The sequence below is a fragment of the Furipterus horrens genome, unplaced genomic scaffold (genome assembly GCF_987537825.1).
Source record: "Furipterus horrens unplaced genomic scaffold, mFurHor1.1.pri manual_scaffold_1, whole genome shotgun sequence".
Classification (NCBI taxonomy): Eukaryota; Metazoa; Chordata; class Mammalia; order Chiroptera; family Furipteridae; genus Furipterus; species Furipterus horrens.
The window spans coordinates 218,051,487-218,071,468 of record NW_028327171.1 but is presented as its reverse complement, the minus strand read 5'-3'; the positions used below and the strand labels follow the sequence as shown (position 1 = coordinate 218,071,468).

The 19,982-nt window shown below is 67.4% G+C and overlaps 1 protein-coding gene across 1 annotated transcript in view; it reads left to right on the top strand.

Annotated features, from left to right (window-relative positions):
• KIF1A (kinesin family member 1A) overlaps positions 1-19,982 on the top strand; it is a 63,378-nt gene that overhangs the window by 16,291 nt on the left and 27,105 nt on the right. The window contains exons 3-25 of the mRNA XM_090285342.1: positions 2,701-2,777; positions 4,043-4,222; positions 4,641-4,706; positions 5,346-5,524; positions 6,443-6,554; positions 7,854-7,931; positions 8,519-8,584; positions 9,288-9,305; positions 10,409-10,484; positions 11,155-11,233; positions 11,973-12,115; positions 12,468-12,494; positions 13,609-13,820; positions 14,563-14,642; positions 14,913-14,988; positions 16,023-16,102; positions 16,379-16,485; positions 17,323-17,406; positions 17,796-17,976; positions 18,083-18,155; positions 18,401-18,494; positions 19,337-19,485; positions 19,722-19,900. Coding sequence (XP_090141468.1) covers positions 2,701-2,777; positions 4,043-4,222; positions 4,641-4,706; positions 5,346-5,524; positions 6,443-6,554; positions 7,854-7,931; positions 8,519-8,584; positions 9,288-9,305; positions 10,409-10,484; positions 11,155-11,233; positions 11,973-12,115; positions 12,468-12,494; positions 13,609-13,820; positions 14,563-14,642; positions 14,913-14,988; positions 16,023-16,102; positions 16,379-16,485; positions 17,323-17,406; positions 17,796-17,976; positions 18,083-18,155; positions 18,401-18,494; positions 19,337-19,485; positions 19,722-19,900 — 2,416 coding nt within the window. The remainder of the gene's footprint in view (positions 1-2,700; positions 2,778-4,042; positions 4,223-4,640; positions 4,707-5,345; positions 5,525-6,442; positions 6,555-7,853; positions 7,932-8,518; positions 8,585-9,287; positions 9,306-10,408; positions 10,485-11,154; positions 11,234-11,972; positions 12,116-12,467; positions 12,495-13,608; positions 13,821-14,562; positions 14,643-14,912; positions 14,989-16,022; positions 16,103-16,378; positions 16,486-17,322; positions 17,407-17,795; positions 17,977-18,082; positions 18,156-18,400; positions 18,495-19,336; positions 19,486-19,721; positions 19,901-19,982) is intronic.

Genomic DNA, 19,982 nt, shown 5'->3' with positions numbered 1-19,982 from the left:
AGACTGTGAGGCTTAAGACGACAGGGCTGTGCTCTCTGCAGCTCTGAAATCAAGGTGTGGACAGGGCCAGAGTGTCTGTCTTCACGAGGCCTTGTTGTGGGGACACCGATGGGTGAAGTTAGAGCCCACCCTTCCCCAGCGTGACCTTATCGTCACAGCTAATCCATCTGCAAAGACCCTGTTCTGAAGAAGGCCACACTCTGAGGCTCGGGGGGGCGTGAATTTTAGGGCACACCGTTCACCCCAGTGTACACGGTTACCGCTCCCCATCCTGCTCTGCTGCCCTGGCTCCTACGCTGTTTTCCTGCGTCTGCTCTTTTGCTTTGTTTCTAACTGTGAATCACCCCGGAACCTTCTGGGGTGGGGGGTCAACGGGAGGGGTCGGGGGGAGGAGGACAGGGAGGCCGTTCCAGGCCAGAAAGGCAGCCGGGCCCTGAGGGTCCTTAGCACCCAGGGCCCGGCTGCGGGGGAGGAGGAGGGGACAAGCCCCCCGAGCCCCCGTGGCCCCTTCTCCATCACCCTTGTAGGTCCGGGCCAAGGGTCCCGCCCCACAGGGCCGAGTGGGCGCTGTGACGGGGACGAGCTGGGGCACGTGCGGCACATGGGCCAAATCAGAGCAACAGGAAGGGTTTTCAGGGGAGCAGGGTGGGGGGGTCCCCTCCACAGACGGGCGAGTGACTGGGTTTGAGCTGACTCTCCCCGGAGCCCGGCTGAGGCTTTGGTCTCTGTGCGTCAGGCCACCTCCTGGATCCTGAGAGTTTGGGGCAGTGGCCTCACACACACATGCGCACACACGTGCACACGCATGACTATGTTTGCTGGTTTCTGTGGTGGGAATCCTGTCCTGAGGGCCAGAGCAGCTTGGCCCGGGGGTCCCCATGGCCGCGCCCCTGCCCCCAACCTGACCTGTGCAGCTCCTTGAGCACAGCTGTCCCTGCCCCTGCCCCTGTCCCTGTCCCTGGGAGGGCTTCCGCCTCAGGGAGGTCACGGTCCCTGTGTGGTGTGTGGGGGAGACCCGAGCAGCAGGACACTTTCAAGAGAAGGTGTGGGGAGGGGGCCTGCTCACAGAGCCTGTGTTGGGGGCCAGCCCGGACAGGGGAGCAGGGTGGGGCCAGGCCTGCCCTGGGACCTGGGCCGCGGGCAGAGAGGCGAGGCCATGAGGTCATGGAGGGGGGCATTGTGGGGCGAGCCAGGGGGCCCGGCCCCTCCTGTCAGTCTGGGAGAGGCCCAGCCCGGGCTGCCTGAGTCAGGAGCGCCTGCGACAGGAGAGCCTGAGATTGTTGCCTCCACGGCACCGGCGTGCTCTGCGCTGGGGCTGCGGTGGCCGTGTCCTGGGGTCCCAGCTGGACCCGGCAGCTTGCTCTCCTCTGGGTCTTGCTCCTGGAAGCTGCGTGGCTGTGACCCTCTCGGCTCTGAGGACAGGGATGTGACAGTGAGTCACCTGCTCCTTCCTGGGGCTTCCCGAGGGTGCCGGGTCATCTACCGGGAGCCTGCAAACCTGCGGCCTGGAGCCCAAAGCCGGGTTGGCCCCAGGGACGGGGCTTCAGCTGAGGCTTGTGCCGAGGACAGGACACACAGCCAGAGCCAGCGGCCGCGGGGCCCACCTGGGCGGCACGGGCAGGGGCAGCGCAGGAGCCGGTGAGGCCTATGGGGTGTCGCCTTCCCAGGGCTGTTGTATGAAGTGCCACCGCAGCAGCTCAGGTGGCAGGTCTGGAGGCTGGAAGGGCGAGCTCAGGTGGGGCAGGGTGGGCTTCCCTGGAGGCCCGACGGAGAAGCCGCTCCCTGCCTCTGCAGCTCCCGGTGGCTGTGGCAATCCTGGGTGTCCCCAGGCTTGGTGACGCTGCCTCCCTGTGTCCATGTCTGTGTCAAAGGTCCCCTTTTATAAGGACATCTGACTCCAGGGTGACCTCACCTTAACCAGCTACATCTCCAAATAAGGTCACCTTCTGAGATCCTGGGCTTAGGGCTTCCACATGGGAATTTTGAGGGTCTGGTTCTCTCAGTGCTGGTGATAGGCCACCTGGTGGGGGCAGGGGGGTGGGGTCCTACAGGCCGTGCCCTGTCCAGGAAACCGAGGCCCCAGCCCACTGCCCCTGAGGAAACACAGCAGAGGGGTGATGTGGTGGGGGAGTGACCTCCCAGCTGTCCCTGGAGCCCTTGCTGACCAGGTCTGGCCCAAGTTCCTGGTGGCTGTGAAAACCCAGAGCGGGATCCGCCTTCAGTGTGTGGGGCCTGGGGGGCCTAAAGGTCCTCTATTGACAGGGACATTTCAGATAGTGGGGAGTGGGCAGGGCGGCCAGACGGTGCCTGGGGCTGAGGTCCCTCCTGCCACCGAGGACCCGCTGCCCGCTGGGTGCAGGGCCTGCGAGGCAGCCTTGGACTGGGCAGAGGGGTCCCCTGGGACGTGTGGCAGGTGTGGGTGGTGGGCGAGGCACCACCTCAGGTGCTTGGCCGCCTTCCTTGTTTGATGTACTGGTGCCAGTGACTCGTGAGCGCTGCCACTGGCCAGGCCAGGGCGCGGCTCCCTGAGGAGCAGGGGAGGGCCGGTGCTCAGGGCCCAGGAGAGCACACCTGGAAGGCACCCGGAGGGGCACGGATGGGGGGGAATAAGGTTTGTCCTTGCGTGGGGACAGCCGGCATCCCCGGGTGCAGGAGGGGACGCAGCACAGCGCTGACTGCCGTGCCTGTCCCCTCCCGCAGCCATCGTTAACCCCAAACAGCCCAAGGAGACACCCAAGAGCTTCAGCTTCGACTACTCCTACTGGTCGCACACCTCGGTGAGCTGGGGGGGCTGGGGGCGGGGCCCGGCTGTGGGGACACCACCCCACCACCGTGGGGCCCTCACCTGGTCCCTCTCCTCTCTAAAATGGGGTGATGACTGCCCTTCTCTGCTGCAGGGCCCTGCAGGCAGTGGGGGAAGGGACGGGTGTGAGGCTCGCGAGGAGGGCCCTGCTCTCCTAAGTCACCTTGTGCGTGGAAGGTCACCCTGACCTATGACACGCACTGTCCCGGCTGAGACAGGGACCAGGGGGCTGTCAGCCCCCTGGGGGCATTCACCAGGGCCCACGCCGTATGTCCACTTGCCCCCCAGTGTCTCCAGCCCCAGCCTCCCACGCTCAGCGTGTCCACAGCGAACCTGGCCCGCCGGTGCAGCACCTGGCACAGCTTCTGGGGGCAGCACCTCAGCCTGCACTTCCCCCCAGATCCCGGGAGCCCCGCCCACACCGACGTTCCCCTCCCACTTCCCATGCAGTCCACACCCAGCCCGCCCATCCCCAACTTTTGAATCCTTCTAGAAGGCATCCAGTCCCCCCGCCCCAGTGCCAACACCCACCTGAGGTCACACCTCTGCCCTCTTGGCCCCCAGAACAGCACCAGGGCGCCCCACTCCACCTTCCACGTCCAGCACCCCCATCCTAGGGACAGCGTCAGGACACCACAGCTGGGCCCCTCTCCAGCCCCGCCCTCGCCACGCCCACTCCGCCACGCCCCTCTCCAGCCCCGCCCCTTGCCACGCCCACGCCGACGCGCCCCTCTCCAGCCCCGCCCCTCGCCACGCCCATGCCGCCGCGCCCCTCTCCAGCCCCGCCCCTCGCCACGCCCATGCCGCCGCGCCCTCTCGCCACGCCCACGCCGCCGCGCCCCTCTCCAGCCCCGCCCCTCGCCACACCCACGCCGCCGCGCCCCTCTCCAGCCCCGCCCCTCGCCACGCCCACACCGCCACGCTGAGCCTGGCCTCCAGCGCTGTCTGACCTGCCCAGTTCCGAGCCTGAGCACGTGCGAGTCCCTGGGCTGGACCACCCTTTCGCTCGGCCTGGCTGCGGCCTGGTTGGCCAGGCCCTCCCGTCCCTGCCTCAGGAAGCCACCTCCAGGCAGAGCGTGTCCCCTCACCCGGAGTGGGTGGCAGAGCGGGCGCCCCTCCCCGCACGCTGGCGGGGGTACCCCGGAGGCCCCGGGTCGTGGTGTGGGTCCTCAGGGCCCGGGGTGGGCCGAGCCCGCGGCGCTCCCGCCTCCTGCAGCCGCAGTCCCTCTTGTCCCGCAGCCCGAGGACATCAACTACGCGTCGCAGAAGCAGGTGTACCGGGACATCGGCGAGGAGATGCTGCAGCACGCCTTCGAGGGCTACAACGTCTGCATCTTCGCCTACGGCCAGACCGGGGCCGGCAAGTCCTACACCATGATGGGCAAGCAGGAGAAGGACCAGCAGGGCATCATCCCGCAGGCACGCGGCCCGGGGCGGGGCCCGGCGGGGAGGGCAGGACACCCGGGCAGCAGGGGTGGCCTGGGGCAGCTGGGAGACCCGCTGGGGGAGGCGACCCTCGCCTGGGGGCTGTGAGGACCGGTGGTCTAGGCAGGAAGAGGTGCCCGGGTTATCAGAAGGCTGAGACGAGGACACCTCAGATACTGCTGGGAGTGTGAGCAGATGAGACATGAGAGAGGGTCAGGTGTGTGCGGGGACTGCTGAGTTAAGCAGAAGGAGGCAGCCAGCTCCTTGGGCTGCAGGACTTCTCAGTGCCTTTATGATGAACTGGGAGGGGCAGGGGCACTGGGGAAGCAGTGCCTAGCCTGGGTGCAGGCAACCCACAGCGTCTGAGGTGCAGGGCCTTTGTCACCTGACTGCGTGTCTTCGGTCCCTACAGCTGTGTGAGGACCTGTTCTCCCGCATCAATGACACAACCAATGACAACATGTCCTACTCCGTGGAGGTAGGGCTGCCCGCCGGCATGCAGTCTTCGGGGCGTGGCTGGGGGTTGCAGGTGCAGATAGCAATGCTCTTCTGATGTAAAGTGAGTCCCCGCCACCGGTCTGTGCCCTTAGCTTGTCACTCACTGGTACATGTAGCAACCATGCTACCACAGCCACTCAGGACACGGCTGTGCCGGGCGCAGAGGAGTGAGGGGCGGTGCTCTGCTCAGCTGGTCTGCCATGAGCTGCTCCTCTGTGCTGGGGCAGGGACGGTGCCTCAGAGCTGCACAGCATGGGCCGTACTGTGGCCGTGGCCCCAGGGCGGCTGCGTTGGAGCCAGCCCCGGGATGACGGTGGGTGGGGGAGGGCCTGGCGGGGGGGAGTAGGCTGACACCCCCAACTCACACACCCACGCAGGGGCTTGGAGTCCTTTGCACACCTCCCCCTACCCAGCGGGCTGTTCCCACAGATTCTCCCCTGAGTCCCTGATGGTAGTCCCTGCACCGCCTCCTTGGGGTTCCTGGGTGGTGACCCCGCATCCTCCAGTAGCCCCCTCAGGAGTCCCTGGTGACAACTCCAGCCCCACATCTGGGGCTTTCTGATGGCAGCCCCCAGAGCTCCTCTCCCAGGGCCCCCGATGGTGTCTCTCTGCCCTGCAGGTCAGCTACATGGAGATATACTGTGAGCGCGTTCGCGACCTTCTGAACCCCAAGAACAAGGGCAACCTGCGTGTGAGGGAGCACCCGCTGCTGGGGCCCTACGTGGAGGACCTCTCCAAGCTGGCCGTCACCTCCTATAATGACATCCAGGACCTCATGGACTCAGGGAACAAGGCCAGGTGCGTGCGGTGACTCGCCCTCCCGCCCCCATGCGCACGGCTGCAGGTCTCTCCAAGGAAGGCCTGGTTCCCGGGGCACCTCTTGTCTCCCCTGGGCTCTGCCAGGTGGCCCCCATGGGCCCGAGGCCATTCAGGGCACCTGCCACCCTGAGAGGGACCTGCCCTGCCCCTGGTACAGAGGACACTGTCACCTTCACAGGGCTGCTGCCCCAGGCGGTCACCCCACAGGTAGCTGCCTTGCTGGGCCCAGGGACCAGGAGGCTGAGGTCCGGCCCTGCCAGCTCAGAGGATACGGGGCCCCGTGGCAGGGACAGGGACCTGTGCAGAAGGGTCAGCCATGGGCACTGCTGGCCATAAGCAATAGGTCTCACTGGGCTTCAGTGCCCTGGGCCTCCCTGCCCCGGAGGGGCTTCCCTGGTCACCACGGTAACAGTCCCCCTTCCTGCCCCTCCTGGAGGATGAGGGTTCCCTGTGTCGGTCACCAACACCCGCACCTCATTTATGCTCCTGGGGGGGTGTTGTTCTGACCAGGCCCCTGGTGCTGTGGGGGCCTAGAGGGGCCACTTCCCGAGGTCTCTGCGTGTCGGTGGCACCGGGGCCTTCCCACGTCCCAGCCCCGAGGGCTCCTGCCCGGCTCGCAGAGTGAGCAGTACGGGGGTTCTGCTCAGCCTCCGGGAACGGAGAAACACCCCCAGTCATGGCGCCCTGCGTGCCAGGCTGGAGCTGGGGCCCAGGGTCCCACGGGGGACGTGGTGGACAGGGGCGTGGGCCCCGCTCGGCTGTCAGGAGGCACGAAGTCCACCAGCAGGGCCGCCCCGAGAGCCCAGGGCCGCTGACACCGTGTGACCTGCCCCAGCGGCGCCCCTGACGTCTGACCGCAGGCCGGCAGGTAACCACGTGTGGCTCCTGTCCCCCCAGGACCGTGGCGGCCACGAACATGAACGAGACCAGCAGCCGCTCCCACGCCGTCTTCAACATCATCTTCACCCAGAAGCGCCACGACGCGGAGACCGACATCACCACCGAGAAAGTGAGCGTGGCCTCGCGGGGGGTGGGGGGTGACGTCGGGCACGCGGGCCTTGAGGTGGGGCCGCGTCCTCACGCCGTGCGCCAGGCACTGACCTCCCCCAACCCAGCGTGGGCCTTGGGGAGGGTTGGTCAGGCCACAAGGCCACCTCATCTGGACATTTGGTGCCACCTGGGTGTGGAAGGGACTTGGGGTGGAGGGGCCACAGACCCTTGGTGGAGACTGTGGGGGCTGAGCAGGGATGCGCCCAGGCTGCACCACAGCACAGCCCCCAAGGCCCGGGTGCTGGTGTGACCCTCCGGGGGGCAGCGATGAAGGCTGGGCAGTCTCAGCTGCAGTGGGTGGTGCCTGTCGCCAAGGGGACCGTGGGCGCCGGCCTCTGTGAGCACAAAAGAGAGGCTGTGCTGAGCGGGCCCCGCTCCGCTGCTGCCCCCAGCCCAGATGCCTTTCCCACGCGCCCCGGCTTCTCTGGATGCGGGTGGGGTGTCCTCTCCTGGGCTTCCATCACGATGCGCAGTCTGCGGGCTCCAGGAGGGGGCAGCGGGGCGGGCACCAGGCCTGTTCGTGCCCACCAGCAGCTCTGACCGACGGCGTGGGGTTTTCTCTGCCTGTGCCCACAACACGTCCAGGCCTTTTCCCGGGCACCTCAGCCCCCTCCTGAGGGCTGGCTCTCTCAGTTGGCACGCCAGCCCCACAGAGGGGCCCGGAAGGGAGTGCCCCTTAGTCCCGATGGTGCTAGGGTCACCTTGGCCGGGCGCCATCCTCCTGCAGGCCTCCAGTGGGGCCTGGGCGGGCAGGGACTGCGGCGGCCTGGGGCACCGAGAGGGTCCCACTGATGTCCATGCCGTGGCGCAGGAAGGCCTTGGCCCCTCAGGATGCATGTGGCCGCCCACCCCAGAACACAGGGGCCGTTCGCTGGGGCCCCCGCTGGGCACATGAGGCAGCTGAGCGGTGGCTGGGGCGCCAGAACTGGCCTCAAACCCCAGCACAGACCAAGTCCCCATCTGTGGAAATGGGTGACAGTGATAGGACGCTCCTCATGGGCGCTGTGGGGAGTCCATGCATGAACATGCGAAGAGCATGCAGCGTGCAGAGAACGGCGTGGCTGCAGCGTGGGGTGCTCGGGGCCAGGGGACCACCAGCCTCTCAGGGGAGGGGGCTTCGAGCCCCAGGCAGTGTCGGAAGAACTCTGAACAGAGGCGCAGAGGGGATGCAGGGTCAGGGACTTCTCCCCCGGCCCTGGTGCCTCGGGCAGGCCGGGCCCCGTGGCGTCCCCTGCGGCTGACACACTTGCCGTTTCAGGTGAGCAAAATCAGCCTGGTGGACTTGGCCGGGAGCGAGCGGGCGGACTCCACGGGGGCGAAGGGCACGCGTCTCAAGGTAGGGGCCCGACCGCCTCCGGCCCCGCGACTCACAGGCGGGGGCACGCCGGTACCCCTGGCTTGTTCCAGGGTGGGCCCGGCGGGGGGCTCCTCGGGGCGCTGGAGGCGGGTGCGCCCGTGGGGGCTCCGGTGAGGACATGGGCGAAGGCCGCAGGCAGATGACCGTGGCAGGAAGGCCGCGCGCTCAGCGGGCCCACAGCACCTCGCGCCCACGTCTGCGCTTTCCCACCTGCAGAACACGGGCTGCGCGCCAGCCAGCCCTCGTCCTGATGGACGCCTTCCGGTCGCGCTGTCTTGGGTGCCAGGAAGGAGAGCCTTTTTATTTTACTGGGTCCCCCCATTTTCTGGTGGACGGGAAGGGGCTCCGGAGGTTGTAGCAGTTGGGGCAGATGGGAGGTGTTACTAGGATTTTGAGGAAGCCGAGGGGAACCGGGCCAGCTGTGCTCCCCGCCCCGCCAGGTGGGCCTCTGCTGGCTTCCTGGGGGGCGCCTGGACCCCTAAAGCCACAGGCATCCAGCCCCCGCGGGTCGCACTGGAGCGAGAGGCTCCCAGGCTCACTGGTGTCCCAACCGTCTCTGCACACAGGAAGGAGCCAACATCAACAAGTCCCTGACGACGCTGGGCAAGGTCATCTCTGCTCTGGCGGAAATGGTGAGCTGGCTCCCGGTTTCCAGAACCAGACCGATGGTTAAAGCATGGAGGTGCCCCGTCCTGCCTCCCGTGGGGGTGCGGGGAGCCTGTCCCATCTGCTCCGGGCCCTGTCTCTGGTGAGGTGCCTGGGCTTCAGGAGGGAGCCTCCTGTCACCAGATTACAGATGGAGCAGCGTCCCTGTCACTTCCTGGAGTCTCATCCCCCCCCATAAAATGGGGGTGAGCCTTACTCCTCACAGGGCCCTTTGGAGGGTCCCCACATGCTATTGTGGGCTTGCTAGCTGGCTTCCTTCTGCGGGGGCAAGGCTGTGGTCAGCCCAACCTGGGCCACCTTCTAGGAGGGACCCCAAGGCCCTGGGAGGTGAGGGACGGGGTTTGACAGGCCCCGGGGTGGGGGGTGGGGGCAGGGCTGCGCACTCACCGAGACGTCAGGCCTCCAGCCGGGGACGGACAAGTCTCAGGAGAGCCCGCCTGCCTCTGAAATCGGTGGTGGGCAGCACGGGTGGGTGACGGCCACGCAAGGGGCTGCACTGTTGTTTGGCCCGACACTCGGGACCAGCTCCGGGTGGCCAGGGACGAGGCCTGGCCCTGGCTCGCCTTTCCTGCTCCTGCGCCCCGGAGCCCGCCCGCCCCTGCTCCTCGCTCGCCCTGAGGCCCCGGGTTCCCTCTAGGTCCTCAGTGGCTTTTGTCTTCTCTTTTCCAGGACTCCGGGCCCAACAAGGTGAGTGGCCTGCTTCTGTCCTGGCGTGCGGGCCGGTCCCTGCGGGGGAGGGACTGCAGCCCCCTCGGGCGGGGCGGCCGGGGAACCCAGCCCCAAGTGCGTCACCAGCGAACACCCCAGACCCAGCGGGGCCCCCAGGGGCCGCGGCACAGGGCCGGGGGGAGACAGCAGACATGAAACAAAAGTAAAAACGCGGATGAGCACACGCTGGGGTGACTCGTGAAGGAAAGGAACAGGCTGGGACAGGGACTGACGAGCGAGGGAGCCCTTGGTCAGCCGCCCGGGGAGCTGCACGGCGGGAGGCCGAGCCCTGGGGCACGTGGGGGAGATGGCCCAGCAGGCGCGTGCTGCCCCTCTGCGCTCAGGAAGCCCGTGGGGGGCCGCGTCGGAGGGGCGGGGCTCTGCCGGGGGCGGGAGAGCGTGGGAGGGACCCCCTGCAAGCCGGGGTGGGGGGGCTAGCTGTGCGGGAGCCGCGCGGACGTTTGTGAGGAGCCGCGCATACAACCCGTGGGAGGCGTGCGTGGGACTGTGCGCGGGAGTGTGTGACGTGGCGCGGGGCGAGTGCGGGGACTTGTGGAGGAAGCTGTGTGGACACCCGAAGAACGCAGTGGGGGGGCTGTGGGAGCAGCTGTGGGGCCCGTGGGAGGGAGTGGGACTGGGAGGCTGGGCGCAACGGGCGAGGGGCTGCGAGGGGCCACGTGGGGGGCGTTTGGGGGGCCCTGAGGAACCCTCGGGGAAGGCACACGAGGAGCTGTGCATGGTCTGTATTGCGACTGGGGAGTGGTGAGCAGCTGCGTGTGTGACGGCGTGAGACACGGCGGGGACAGCGTGAGGTGCCCTGGCCAGCGGCGTCGGCACGCCTGGGCCCGGGCTCTGGGACCCAGACACACGGCGGGGACAAGGGAGGACCCAGAGGGAGGTGCTCATGGCCCCTGATCCCAGCCCTGGGGCGGGTGCCCAGCGTCCAGGTGGGGAGAAGCCTTGAGAGCTGGCCCCGCCCGGCCCTGTGGCCTCCGTGGCTTTGGGGGCCGCCCTGCGGGCCCTGTGCCTGCCCCTCCGGCTTCATGCGCTCAGGGCTGACCTTCGGGGTCCCTCCCCCCCAGAATAAGAAGAAAAAGAAGACAGATTTCATTCCGTACAGAGACTCTGTGCTGACCTGGCTCCTCCGGGAAAACTTGGGTGAGCACCTGCGGGTTCATCCTGCCCCGCCCTGGGCCGCTCCCCCATCTTCCTGCCTGGAAGGGGCCCCCCACACTGGAGGCCTACTCCCTTCCTGGGCCAAGACTGAGGGGGACTTGGGGGGTTTTCCAGAGGGCCTGGGACAGTGGCCACAAAGAGGTTAATGACAACAAGTGTCAGGAACCAGGACCAAGTACCCACTTCTCTCTTGGCCTCGGTGTCCCCATCTGTTGTAATAGGGACCCAGACTCCATGGATATGGGGAGCCCTGCTTGCTTGCTGGGTTTTGGGGGGCTGCCATAAATCACCTCTTCTCTCTACCTGAGTTCTGAACCAATGAGAGGTAGATGGGGAGATGAAGACTGAATGCTGCCCCCCCAATATAACCTCAGGGTCCTCACTAGCTGTGTTTACAGCCGGGGAAGCCGATGCCCACGGAGGTGAACGGAGCCTCGGGCTGGCCTGGTGAACCCAGACAGCTGGGGGTCCCGGCCTTTCCTGGCTGCGTGGCTGAGGCTGCATCCTCTGTGTTCACCCGGTTGGCCCATGACTCAGTTTACCTCTCTGGGCCTCAGCCGCCCCAGCTGTAAATATAGGAGGGGACGGAGCGGGGAGAACGTGGCACCATGGCAGGGGCTGACCTCCTCCCGCACGGCCGTTCTGCCCACAGGCGGGAACTCGAGGACAGCGATGGTGGCCGCCCTGAGCCCTGCAGACATCAACTACGACGAGACCCTGAGCACGCTGAGGTGCGTTCTCAAGGGAGGGGGCTGGGCCCCTGCTGGTCTTGGTGGGAGCAGTGCCTCCCGGGGAGTCCATTTCACCTGTGACTCCTTGAGGCTCCAGTGGCTATCGGGGGTGCCTGGGTCTTCCTGGGGCCCGTTTCATTCCCATCACCCTTTGAGGCGCCCTCTGGGGCTGTGAACGGCCAGGGTCTCCGTGGCACAAGACTGGGAGAGCTGGGCTTGTGGGCTGAACAGCTTGCACCCCCTTTCAACTGTGGGAGCCACTGGGGGTCATTAAGTAGCAGAGGGGTGAAGGTGTGTCTTTAAAGGTCTCTTTGGGTGTTGGTGGGTGTCCTTACAAGGGAGCGTGGGCCCCCGCCTTACAGGAGGCTGCCTAGCAGCCTGGACAGCATGTCTGGCCCCTTTTGACTGAGCACCACCAGCAGGAGAGAGAAAGAGGACGTAGGTCTCCCTTCTGTATCTACATGTGCATTTGCTGTTTGCAGCGTGGGCTCGGACACACGTTCATGGGGATGTTCTCACATCCTTCATGGCTCCGTCCACTCTGGCACCGCGGTCCAGGTGCCAAGGCCTCTCCTCGAGGAGAAGATGCCACCCCGCCTTTCCCCTCCCGGGACCTAGGTTTCCCCAAGTGGGCGAGCTGGGGCAGGGTGGCCGCCCCGTAGGTCTCTGGCCAGGGGCCCCGGTGGGTGGCCCCGCGGGCCTGCCGGCGAGCGCAGCCCACAGCTTGTCTGCTGCCCAGGTATGCCGACCGGGCGAAGCAGATCCGCTGCAACGCTGTCATCAACGAGGACCCCAACAACAAGCTGATCCGCGAGCTGAAGGACGAGGTGACCCGGCTGCGGGACCTGCTGTACGCCCAGGGTCTCGGGGACATCACCGACAGTGAGTGTCTGTGCCCGCCTCTCTGGGGCAGGGTAGCCGGGCTGAGGGTCCCTGGGGACCTCCTGGGCCAGCCTGGCTTTTCTCCTGGGGCCAGGCCCGGGCTGAGCGGGTGGGGCCTCCCTGGGTGAGTGGGCTGCGTGGTTTGGGTTTGGTGCTGGTCCCAGCAGGCCGGAGATGGTCCCCCGGAAGCCATGCTGGCTCACCACAGGTGCTGGGGTCCCTGCGTCCCAGTGGAGACCACGGCCACCTGCCTGACGCCCGGCCTGCGACGGGCGAGCCCCAGACCGTCCAGAGGCAAACTGTTCTTCTGTTTCTCTGTCTCTCCTCCCTCCCCACACCCCACCCCCCTCAGCCAACACTGTGCCCGGAGGACCCAAATGTGTGTATCCCCTCGCTGCCCTCTGTGTGCCCCCGCTTTGCCCGCTGCCCTCGGGGTGGGGCCGCCAGCGGGAGGGCGCGGCCCAGGGTCGGCAGGGCGGGGCGAGCCCACCCCCTCATGCACAGGCGCCCTCCTGTCTAAATGGAAAACGGAGGCACCAGGGGGGCGAGGGACAGCCAAGGCCTCCTCAGGCTGGAAGTGGCTGGGCTCAGGCGCGCTGACCACCACGTGCCCCCAGAAGCCTGGGAGGCCCCTGGTGTCAGTGCCGGAGGGCCACACCTGTCCCTGGCTCTGGCCTCCCTCTGGCCCCACACACCCCAAGGCCCCCTCCCCTGGGGATGCTGGAGTCCGATGCTGCCATGGCCTCCCAGCCTGTGACCCCTGCTGGCCGTGGGCTAGGCTCCCCAGGGTGAGGGGCACCACTCAGTGCCCCCCAAGGCCTCCTGGTGCCCCCCCGCTGTCCCGTTTGCTCTGCTCTGCGGCTGCTTCTGCCAGGAGGGTGTCACTGCCCCCACCCCCGGCCAGGCCTTCGGGGGCCCTCGGGCGGCTGGGGGCTCCCTGGGTTCCCAGTGCCGGGAAGCCCCAAGCGCAGAGCAGCCTCTCGGGGTGGAGGAGTCAGGGCTTCCTGAAGGGCCCCACAGCTCCCCTCTCCTGCAGGGGCTCCTTGGGGTGGGCAGTAAAGCCTGAGTCTGCAAGATGCCTTGGGGGCCAGGCATGGGGTGGGCACAGGGTGGGCGCCCACAGCAGAGAGGATGGGCCCGGGTTGCACGTGCACCTGGGCAGTGACAGTGAGGAGTAGCGGGCAGGGTGACAGGGCACGAGGTACCGGGAGGGCCAGTCGCTCTGTGGAGGGCTTGGCCTGGGGGCGCAGGGAGCGCAGAGGCCTTGGAGCGAGGGGCGCGAGGGGCGCTGCGGCCACGGTGGTGCCGTGCTCCCAGGGCTGGGGCCCGTCGCGCGGGGGCAGGTGGCCTTGCATGCGCTGCCGGCGCCTGGCGGCTGCACCCACCAGTGGTTCCTGCTTCCTGCCTGCTCTTCGCCCGCCTCCGGCAGCCTCCCAACTCGAGTCTCTCTTCTCTCCCTCCCATCTGTCTGCCCCCCGCCCTTCCTCCCGTAGACCTGCCCGACCTTGACAACAGTAACCGTCACTGGGACTGGGCGGAGCTGAGTCGAGCCCCTGACAATCTCTCCACAGTGACCAACGCCCTGGTGGGCATGAGCCCCTCGTCCTCGCTCTCGGCCCTGTCCAGCCGCGCGGCCTCCGTGTCCAGCCTGCACGAGCGCCTCCTGTTTGCCCCGGGCAGCGAGGAGGCCATCGAAAGGCTGAAGGTGAGGGGGCAGGGCTGGACGGGGCCCTGGGAAACGGGCTGAGCTTGGAGCAGCGGGCGGGGGCCTCGCCTCCGTGGGCCCCGGCTCTGGGCCTGGACCAAGCCCTCTGGCTAAGGGCAGGAAGTGGGGCTGGTTGGAGGCGCAGTGAGTCCTGCAGGTGGTGCCCCCAGTGCCCCCCCGGAGTTCCCTGTTCTGCGCCCAGCACCACGGGGCCCCTGCAGGCTCTGCGCCCCATCCCGAGTGTTCTGAGCGCGTGGCCCTTTGCCCTCTGGCCCCCTTGTGCTCACAGTCACTCCCTGACCCCCAGTGATGGCCAGGCTGGTTGTCGGTTTTACATCCTGTTTTCCTGGGCTGCGGGGTTAGCCCAGACCTTAGAGACTGAAGGACTAGGGTTCAGAGGAGCAGAGGTTGGACTCCAGGCTGGTGTGGGGGCCCTGGAGCAGAGGGCCTCCTGGGGTGCAGCCCCCCCCCCCTGCCCAACATGGGGCTGGAAGCAGACAGGAGGCGTTGATGGGCGCCTGTGTGTCCAAGCCGGCCGCAGCGTCTCCCTCCTGGGCTGCTTTACCGTTTGCTCTGTCCTCTGGGTGCATCCACAGGGAATTTCGAGGGCACACTAACCGCTCAGCCCAGATCCTTTGCATATTGCGCTGCGGGGTGGACGGGGCACTGGGAGCGTGGCACCTGCAGGCCAGCTCGCCTGCCCCGTGCCGGCCCCGACCTCTCCGCACTGTGTCACCCGCAGGAGACGGAGAAGATCATCGCTGAGCTCAACGAGACCTGGGAGGAGAAGCTGCGGAGGACGGAGGCCATCCGTATGGAGAGGTGGGTCGGGGGACAGGAGGCCAGCCCTGGGCCCCGCAGACCCATCCCCTCCCTCCCAGGGACCCTACCTTCTGTCACTGCGTGATCCCTTCCCAGGTGACCAGTGCCTCCAAGGAGACCCCTTAACTCACTGACCAAGTGGGTCACTACCCAGGCACTGCCACGGACTGTGTGGCCGGAGCTCTGCTGGGTCCCAGTCAGTCCAGTTAGGGGTCAGGCAGGTCCTATGGCCTCTTGGGGCTTGAGCTGTTCCCCACTCTGTCCCCCCAGGGAAGCCCTGCTGGCCGAGATGGGTGTGGCCATGAGGGAGGACGGCGGCACCCTGGGTGTGTTCTCTCCCAAAAAGGTAAGGGGCTGCCCTGGTTTGACCATGGCTGGGCCACCTGCTGCCCTTCAAGGGGTCTCAGCTACTCTGGGAGGAGAAGGGGTGCAGCAGTGGGGGCCAGGCACGGGGGGGGCACATTCACCACAGACAGTCCCTCCCTGTGCGGGAGACCCAACCCCGCCTGCTCCTGGTGGCATCCCTGTGGCCTCGGGGTGGGGCCAGGGCTCCTTAGCTGCCTGAGGAAGGAACTGAGGGTCTCCTCAAGGCCAAGGTCCCACTGGGAGCCACACTTAGGCTGGAGGCCTGAGACACGTGGGGCTGGACCCGGCCCGGAACCAGTGCCGCCTGACCCAGGGGTGGTGCACACCAGGCTGGGATTCAGCTGCTCCGTGGAGCTCATCCAGTCAGGGCTCAGCAGGGACCCCTCTTCTGCTGCCCAGGCCGGGCATGCTCATCAGACCCGGTCCTAGGCAGGGTCTCAAGGTGGGGGGTGCCTGTCAGCTGGGACCCCCCAGACAGAGCAGAGCGACCCCCCCTCAGTAGCTCAGATGGAGCGTTTGGGGAAAAGTCTGGTGATTCTAGGACCCAGACCCCCCCCACCCCCCAAATCACCAGACCCTTAGAGCCCCTAGGAGCCATGGCTTGGGTGGAGGGCCCACTGGAGCCCTTGCTCCTGGGTGCCCAGGACCTCGTGGGGCGGGGCGCAGGGCCAGTGCAGGGACCCCGTCTGCACCCGGCACATCCCACCATAGCTCCAGGCGCCGGACCCTGTGCGGGGAGCTTCGCCCCCGGCACCTCCCAACACCCAGCTCCCCTGGAGTGCCGAGGCTGAGCCCCCACCCAGCCTGCTCCCTGGCTGACCCCCCCCCCCCCCAACAAGGCTCTGGGGTCCCCGTCGAAGACTCTTCCTCAGGGAGCTTTTTCCTTCCTGTATCCTGTCCCCCCCTGCCTGCCCGGGAGGACACTGTGTCCCCACGGGGCCAGACCCACGGGTGCAGGCCGGCCAGTTCCGGGCTCCTGCTCCCTGCAAGACAGTGACCATCCTCTCTCCCCAGACGCCGCATCTCGTCAACTTGAATGAGGACCCGCTGATGTCTGAGTGCCTCCTCTACTACATCAAGGACGGGCTCACCAGGTGGGGCGGGGGGTGGACTCACAGGCGGGGTGGCAACGGGGCGAGGATCCATCCCTGCTTCTGGAGCGTGCTGCTTCCAGCTCCTCTGGGCTGCGTGGCTCTCACACTTGGGGGCACCCTCTGCACCCCCACTCCTGTACATCTTGGGTGTTTCCCATAAGAGCGCAGCTGGGCGTCCCTGGGGGCTGCAGCGGATGCAGGGAGGGAGCTGGCGGGGGGCCTCCTGGGCGCCCTGGTCTGGTCCTCCCTGACCTTGCCCCTGCCTGCCCCCTGCAGAGTGGGCCGGGAGGACGGGGAGCGGCGGCAGGACATCGTCCTGAGTGGGCACTTCATCAAGGAGGAGCACTGTGTCTTCCGGAGCAACTCCAGAGGGGGCAGTGAAGGTACTGCTCCCCGTCACCACCATGTGGTGCTGCTGAGCGTCTGGCCTGAGCGGGTCCTGCTGCATCAGCCCAGGCCGGCTGCTCCCCTCCCAGCGCCCTTCAATCCTGGGAGCCCCTCCATCAGAGAGGGGCTTCAGCGGCTGGGCTGGGGCTGTGGGCTCTCTCTCCCATGCCAAGGCATTTGGGGGTGTTCCTGGGTGGGAGGGCAGAGAGTCACAAGGAACAAGACGGTGGAGGCTGGAGAATTAATTTTGGGCCACACTTTCCTGCTGGCTGTGGGGCCACCCATGCCTCACGCTGCCTGTCCACTGCCCAGTACCTGTGGCCCGTCTCAGGGGTGATGTCTCAGGAGCACCTGTGGTCAGAGTATTGTTACAGTGCCCCCAACCCCCAGTGCAGGGCAGGTGTCTGGCCAGCCTCGGGGCTGCAGACCAGGGGCCAAAGCCCGCTCTATGACTGGGACACCTCAGGGTGGTGGCCTTAAGCAATATTGGGGATGCTGGCTCTCCTAGGATTCTCTGCCCCCAAAGCCTGCCCTCCCCAGAGGGGCCCCAGGGACATGGTGCCCCTGTTTTCCATCTGTGCCCACCCGGAGACGCTGACAGGCAGGCGGTCAGCCAACACAGCCTCCTGCTCCCTGATGGCACCCCCATCTTGGGCACCCCCCTTGTGCTGGTCAGTGCCACCACCCCCCCGGCTTCTCTGAGGCCCAGAACAGGTGCCCCCAACTGTCAGGCTCTGCTGCTGGTGAGGAGCGAGGTGGTGGCCAGGTACCTGCACCCCACAAGTAGACGAAGGTTGTGGCACCCACGATGACAGTCCCCGTCTGTCCTGCAGCCGTGGTGACGCTGGAGCCCTGTGAGGGTGCAGACACCTATGTGAACGGCAAGAAGGTCACAGAGCCCAGCATCCTCCGGTCAGGTACAGCGGCGGGAGGCCCTGTCCCACCGTCTGCCGGTGGCGTCTGCCGTTCCCAGGGCTGCAGGCGTTTAGAAGGGCTCCGGGCCCTGGGCTGAGAGTAGCACCCGCGGGCCACGGGAAGGGTGGAGACAGGGGAGAGACCCCCGGAGTGTGCAAGCATCCGTGGCTGCAAAGTGGGGGACAAGGGGGAGGATTCGGGGAGGCGTTCACGCCCTGGGGGGCGAGGGGAGGAGGGCCGTGGGGCCGAGGGCCAGGGTGGCCCCTGGGGTGGGCGATGCGGGGAGCCCAGTCCAAGGAAGCGTCTGCTCCCCTCTCCCTTTCCTCCCCGTCATCCCTGAGGCCCCCCGAGGTGGCAGGCCCCCTAGTCCAGCTTGGCCTCCGTCCCCCAGGAAACCGCATCATCATGGGAAAGAGCCACGTGTTCCGGTTCAACCACCCCGAGCAGGCGCGGCAGGAGCGCGAGCGAACGCCCTGCGCGGAGACGCCCTCGGAGCCGGTGGACTGGGCCTTCGCGCAGCGGGAGCTGCTGGAGAAGCAGGGCATTGACATGAAGCAGGAGATGGAGCAGAGGTGCCGCCCGGCCCTCCCCTCGCGGCCACGCCCCGCCCCGGGCCCGGGCCCCGCCCCCACCCGCCCCGCACCCCCTCCAGCCAGTCACGCACCCCCGCCCCCGCAGGCTCCAGGAGCTGGAGGACCAGTACCGCAGGGAGCGAGAGGAGGCCACCTACCTGCTGGAGCAGCAAAGGCTGGTGAGGGCGCGCCCCCCAGGTCCCCAGACCGCCCGCCCCCGCCCCCAGCCCCCCGACCCCGACCCCGACCCGGTGCCCTGCAGGCCCCACCCCACGCCCGGGGAGGTGGCCGGGTCCCTGCTTTGCAAACAGCCCGACTCTCGGCTGCCCGAGCGCTCGCGGTGGCGGGCGGCGTCCTGGTGCACAGGGCGGCGGGGCCCGCAGCGCGGGGCCCAGGTGGAGCCCCATCCCCGCTTCCGTGCCAGGACTACGAGAGCAAACTGGAGGCCCTGCAGAAGCAGATGGACTCCAGGTACTTCCCGGAGGCCAACGAGGAGGAGGAGGAGCTGGAGGACGAAGGTGAGGGCTGCCCGCCTCGTGCTGGGTGGGACCTGGGCCCCAGGCTACGGAGGGGCCTCCCAGAAAGTGCTGCCGCCCCCAGGCTGCTCCCTGGGGGGCAGGATCTGGGGAGGCCGTGCTGCAGCAGGAAAGCGCCCCCCCTGCATGCTTGCACATGCGTGTGCACATGCGTGCACTTCTGGAGGCAGCAGCCTGGACCACAGGGAGGACAGGGCAGTGTCCTGTGCCCACTCCCCCTTGTCCTGCCCACAGAGGCTGGTGCTCCCCAGAACAAGGTCATTCTGCTCCCACCTGGGGATTCTCTTTCTAGTCATTTGCTTGGGTGCCCCACCGGCGGACCTCACGCTGCTGTGGGCCCGCAGTGGCCACAGGTTCCCGGGCAGCAGGTCAGCAGCATTTTTGTGCTGATGTGGCCTCGATCCGCCCTTATCTGGACTCATCTACACAAAGGGCGGGGCTCTGCGTGGGAGGGGTCGCTCGGGGGAGGGGTTGAGCCTGGGAATGTGGACCGGCCCTTCCTGGGGGACAGAGGGTGCAGGAGCTGGGCGATGGTGTGGGGGGCAGTCCCCGCCCCGACTGCTGTCTCCACGGGGCACCGTGGTGCCTGTCACGTTGCTGCTGCCTGCCCTGGGCCTCCCTGAGCTCAGTCCGCCTCTCGGGATGCTCACGCACCGGCCTCTAGAGCCCATGGAGCCTTTCACGTCCCACGGCTCCATGGCAGGTCTTTCTGCCGGTTTCCTTCTTTCTGAGCGCCCGGAACAGCTGGTCTGAGACTGGGGACCCGGACACAGCCCCCAGCTGGCGTGGCCCTGCCCCGATGACTGTGAGCCCTGTCCCCACAGTCCAGTGGACGGAGCGGGAGTGCGAGCTGGCACTGTGGGCCTTCCGGAAGTGGAAGTGGTACCAGTTCACGTCGCTGCGGGACCTGCTCTGGGGCAACGCCATCTTCCTCAAGGAGGCCAACGCCATCAGTGTGGAGCTCAAGAAGAAGGTGGGCCGCTCTCAGGGCTGCCCCCGCTCTGCTGGGCCCCTCTGCTCCTGGGGACGGGGGGAGTCAGGAAACGGACCCAGGCGACGCCCCCGCCCTCACAGGGGGCAGGTGAACAGGTGGCAGCTGGAAGGTCCCCATGTGCAGCTGCGATTGCGGGAGGGGGGAAGGAAGCCCTCTGGGGTCCTGGCTCCCACCCACCAAGGGGCTGACAGGTGATCATCTGGTGCCTGTCCCAGGTCCAGTTCCAGTTTGTCCTCCTCACGGACACACTCTACTCCCCACTGCCCCCGGACCTGCTGCCCCCAGAGGCTGCTAAGGACCGAGAGACGCGCCCCTTCCCCCGCACCATCGTGGCCGTGGAGGTGCAGGACCAGAAGAACGGGGCCACCCACTACTGGACGCTGGAAAAGCTCAGGTGGGGCAGGTGGCAGCTGAGGTGGTGCTGGCGCAGAAACCGCCAAAGGGGAGGTGGGCGCCGGCCTCCCCGTGCACGTGTC